Here is a 4,803-nt window from a genome sequence, read left to right on the forward strand (position 1 = left end):
GGGAGGTGAGGGGGGATGGAGGGGAGGTGAGGAGGGATGGAGGGGAGGTGAGGAGGGATGGAGTGGAAATGAGGAGGGATGGTGGGGTTGTGAGGAGGGATGGTGGGGAGGTGAGGAGGGATGGTGGGGATGGAGAAGGAAGCGGTCAAGCGAGCATCCCTGGGACACGGCATAGGCTTCCCTGGGGGAATCAAAATCTGCCAAGGGGTGAGGAGGAGGAAGGAGAGGAGATGGTTTCTGAAGTAGGGCTGACTTGTAGAAGATGGGGGGTGGCCAGGAGGGGAAGTGAGATGGGAAACAAGTCAGGAATAGAGCCAGGAATTGAGTTGGGAAGTGATCTGGGAAGCGAGCAAGGAAGTGAGCTGGGAAGCAAGCCAGGAAGCAAGCTGAGCTCTTACAACCCTGGGGACGTGTCCGAAGCACCAAGCAGCTGCGAGGAGGAGGAGGGCAGGCTTGCCCCAGACACCAGGCTTTCCCCCAGGGTTGCTGATGCCCAGACAGCAGGTGATGGACGTGCCCAAAGCACAGAGAAGGAGGCTGAGGGGCGTGGGGTGAAGATCCAGACCCTCAGCGTCACCTCAAACCTGGGGCTGACAATGACGAGCAGCAACGTGGGGTCGGACTCCACCTACTCTTTCTCCTCGGTTGCAAAGATCCAGGTGGAGGAGAACTACATCACTGAGCGGCGGGTGAAGGAGGGGGACAGGCAACCATCCCATGGCCTCAAAGGCAAAGTCTACGACTACTACGTCCAGTCCATCTCCCAGTCGGTGTTGAAGAAAAGGTCTCCCCCCTACATCCCTCCGGGAACATCCCAGCACTGCAGCTCAGAGAGGCTCAAAGAGCTGCAGGGCTTTGTAACCCAGGAGATGGACCAGACTTTGACAATACGGGATCCCACCACTTCCTCCATAGTCCCATCAACTACAGGGAGCTTGGAGATCTCCCCCAAGCCACCAGCTCCTGGTCGCAAGGAGAGCATCCTCCGAATCGCCGACAGCCCCCACCTCCAGCTGCCCATGGAGGGTTTTGGAGTCATGGCATCAGCTGGCACACCACCAGCAAGCCCTCAGCCAGGGCTGGTGGCTGGTACCAACCTCTTCCAAATGCCACCACCCACCCACGTGGACCTGGGGAACTGCTACGAGATCCTCTGCATGGCCAAGGCGCAGAAGCTGGGTCACCTTCAGGAGGCCGCCTACAAGGTGATGAGTGACAACTACCTGCAGGTGCTGAGGACACCTTCCATCTACAGCCATCTCAACGCCAGCGAGCGGGAGCTCATCCTGCAGCAGAGGATGAAGGGGAAGATGTACATGGCCATGGCAGACATCAACGTGCACGAGCCCGGCCTCCACACCAGCCACCTCTGCTACTACGATGATGGAGGGGACTGCTGGAGTCACCTCTGCCATGTGCCACCAGAGGTGGTCTCCCAAGGGTGTGCTATGTGCAGTATGTTCAACTACCTCTTTGTGGTGGCCGGCTGCAAGGGCACGGGCCGGATGCAGAGACCTTCCAACCGTGTCTTCTGCTACGACCCTCTGACCAACATCTGGAGGGAGATCTGCCCCCTGAACCAAGCACGGCCCCACTGCAAGCTTGTGGCCTTGGATGGTCACCTCTATGCCATTGGTGGTGAGTGTCTCTACACAGTGGAGCGCTATGACCCCCGGCAGGACCGCTGGACCTTCACTGCCCCCCTACCTCATGACACCTTCGCTGTGGCCCACACTGCCACAGTGTGCGACGGGGAGATCTATGTGACAGGGGGGACCTTGCGCTATGTTCTGCTGTGTTACGCTGCCCGCTCGGACAGCTGGAGGGTCAGCCTGGTCAGCGGTGGCAAGGACAGGACAACTGAGATGGTGAGCACCAATGGTTTCATCTACCGCTTTGATCTCCACCGTAACATGGGCATCAGCGTCTACCGCTGTGGAGCCAAGGCCAAGCTATGGTACGAGTGTGCCACCTATGCCATGCCTGACCCATCCATCTTCCACTGTGCCGTGGTGGGCAGCCTGGTCCACTGTGTCGGCCGGCACTTTCATATACGCTTCCTGGCTGACCACATCTCACCACGCTTCGGAACCAAGGAGCTGCAGCCCTTCCCATCGCCCCGTGGCAGCCTCCTCGCAGCCGTCCTGGTGTTGCCAGAAGGAGGGACAGCACAAACACAAGTTTGAGGGATCCATGCTGTGGTCTAACGCAACAGTGGTGGCTCAGATGTGACATCATGGTGAAAGCTGGTAGAAGAAGCCACCAGCCTACATTGGACCACGTAACATGGGATCAACGCTACCAAGGCAATGTTTCCCATACCCACCATCAAGCAGGCAACAAACCATTAAGGAAGGAGACACATTGCCCTTGGATACTACCAGTAAACCCAGTCTTGAAGACATAAAGAAGAGCAAAGCAGGAGCTGGGTGGACTTGTTTGCTTAGAGGTATTTAAACATGGGCGTGCGTGCTGGGATGCAAATAAAGCACAGCTCAGCGCAGGCTCCCACCTGCGCGCTGTCCCAGAAGAAGCTGCTTTACACTCTGTTTAATATTGACCTGGACACGCAACACACGAGGGATTTTTAGGGTGGAGGAACACAACAGGGAGGTTTGATCACCCAAAGGTCATCCCCATCGGCATCAAGCCAAGATTGAGCCTTCAGGCTTGACTGCACACATCACCCCAGGGTGAGTGCTTTGTTATCCATTCCCTTACCCTCAGCACGGACTAATGTACATATATTTCTATGCAGGCGATGTAAATAGGTGCTATAGATTTATAGACAGCTGGTCTGAAATGAAATTAAAGTGAACATTTGGTAAAATTAACCACGGGCTACTGTTGCGCATCATTTCGAGCCGTAGCTGAGCCTAATGGGAACAAAGAGGCCGACACATGTTTTACATCGCTAATTACTGCACAAACGACGTCTCTGAGGAGGCAACCAAAGCAAAGCAGGGCCCTGGATGTGAGCAGCTGATCTTTCATCCCCTTTTTCTTCAGGTTTCACCAGCCTCACTCTGCTACCTCCATGTCCTGCCAAAAGCCTACTTTGGGTAATTGCATTTTCTTCCCCTCCAGCCATTAGAGAAACGACTTGTCATACGTCATCTGTCAGCCCCAGACAGACAAAAACAGCTCCCAGATGGACAAAACCCTCCTGGACCTGCCTCCTTGGTGACAGCAAGTCATGAGCACAAGGTCATGGATGCGTTTGAAGTGCCAAGTCATGAGCACAAGGTCACGGATGCACTTGAAGTGCCAAGTCATGAGCACAAGGTCATGGATGTGCTTGAAGTGCTTGGAGATACGAGATGGTGCTGGAGCAGCCCATGGTATCACCGTTCATGCCTTGCTGCTCAGGGTGGTTTAGGAGAGCTCAGGTTAATGTTCTCTCAAAGTGCTCCCAAAAGTATTTATTACTTCTCTCGATCACTGCCTGTAGGCCTCGTGTTTCTGCCTTCAAGGGCTTCCTGTGAAGGTCAGTGGCATCCATCCATGGTAGGAGACCTTGGGAGGCTGCGTAAATCAACCCTGCCTCTGAGCTTTGCTCATTAGCCATAGCACATGGCTTCTGCTGATGGAGGGTGGATGATGCACCCTCTCCCTGTGCTAAAAATGCCACGGTCCAGCCTTTCACCCACCCTGGGGCCACCTCTTCCTTTCCTAAGAGGACCAGCCCACCAAAGATGTGTCAGGGCTGCAGCCTCCTGCATCCCAGCATCTCTCTCTGCTGGGATGCTTGGGCTGGTAAACTTTGTGAGTCAAAAAAACCCCCCAAAAACCTCTTTAATATTATAATTATTATTTAACTCTGCTCTTTAGCTGCCTCCACAGCCAGCACTCGGAGCAGCAAGCTCAATGAGATGGGCTCACATGTTGCAACACATCTCTACTTCTTCCCCCACCAAACCCAAATACCAACCTCTTCACTGGAGCAGCCCAGCCCCTTTGCAACCTGCAACCGGCCTCTTGTCCCCATCAGCATCCTGGTTTCATGCCCTTCGGTGTCCCTGTCACCACAGGCTGGGCGCTGGGGAGCAGAGGACATGCCGGGCAGCTGGAGCTCTTCCAGGTGACAGGTTTTTTTTCATCCCCAGAAAAGCTTTCCTGGGACTCTGCCCTTCTCAGGTGCCTCTTTGCTTCCACTTAATATTTCACCTTTCCTTTAACTCCTCGTTTCCAGGCTGCAACCTCAAAACCCTCCAGTTTTTCCTCATTCTCCAGCATGACGGTGAGGAATGAATAGCAATGACTATGGGTGGGCAGCTCTCCCCCTGCTCCTGCACTCTCCAATATCAACTTGATTCACCTAGGGAGGCATTTTGGAGATTAAAAGCACTGGGGACATCCCGTGCAGGAGCACTGCTTGTTCTGCAGGTGAGGACAAATGGGTTTGGAAGAAAAAGCAATCAGTGATCCTGTGGTTGACAGTGAAATGACTTTTGGCTGCGGGTAAGGGAAAGCAAAGGGGAAAGGACAAACACAAGCTGATACTCAGACCTGCATGACTTTTTTTTGTGCTCCCAAATGCATTTGGAGGGCTGGCAGGCCTGGTGGCAACAGCAGCATCATCAACCAACTCCTACCACTACCAGATGCTGGCCATTGATTTCCAACTGTGCTGGACAACCACCTTGGTGTTTCTGCTGATGGGCAGCAGCTTCAACCCATAGGCTTGAAGCTCTCAGGACAAGCATAAGACCATCGAGCAGTGTCAGTGCAGCTTGCAGCATCAGGATATTATTTATTTTTGCTGGTTGGGTTGGCAAAGCTGCCACAATTTACAAGGGAAAG

At 54.1% G+C, this 4,803-nt stretch overlaps 1 protein-coding gene across 1 annotated transcript in view; it reads left to right on the top strand.

The window, feature by feature from the left end:
- Positions 1-2,186, top strand: part of KLHDC7A (kelch domain containing 7A) — a 2,627-nt gene extending 441 nt beyond the window's left edge. Inside the window, exon 2 of the mRNA XM_029085769.1 lies at positions 421-2,186. Coding sequence (XP_028941602.1) covers positions 421-2,186 — 1,766 coding nt within the window. The remainder of the gene's footprint in view (positions 1-420) is intronic.
- The last annotated feature ends 2,617 nt before the right edge of the window (positions 2,187-4,803 follow it).

The sequence above is a fragment of the Antrostomus carolinensis genome, unplaced genomic scaffold (genome assembly GCF_000700745.2).
Source record: "Antrostomus carolinensis isolate BGI_N321 unplaced genomic scaffold, ASM70074v2 scaffold11207, whole genome shotgun sequence".
Classification (NCBI taxonomy): domain Eukaryota; kingdom Metazoa; phylum Chordata; class Aves; order Caprimulgiformes; family Caprimulgidae; genus Antrostomus; species Antrostomus carolinensis.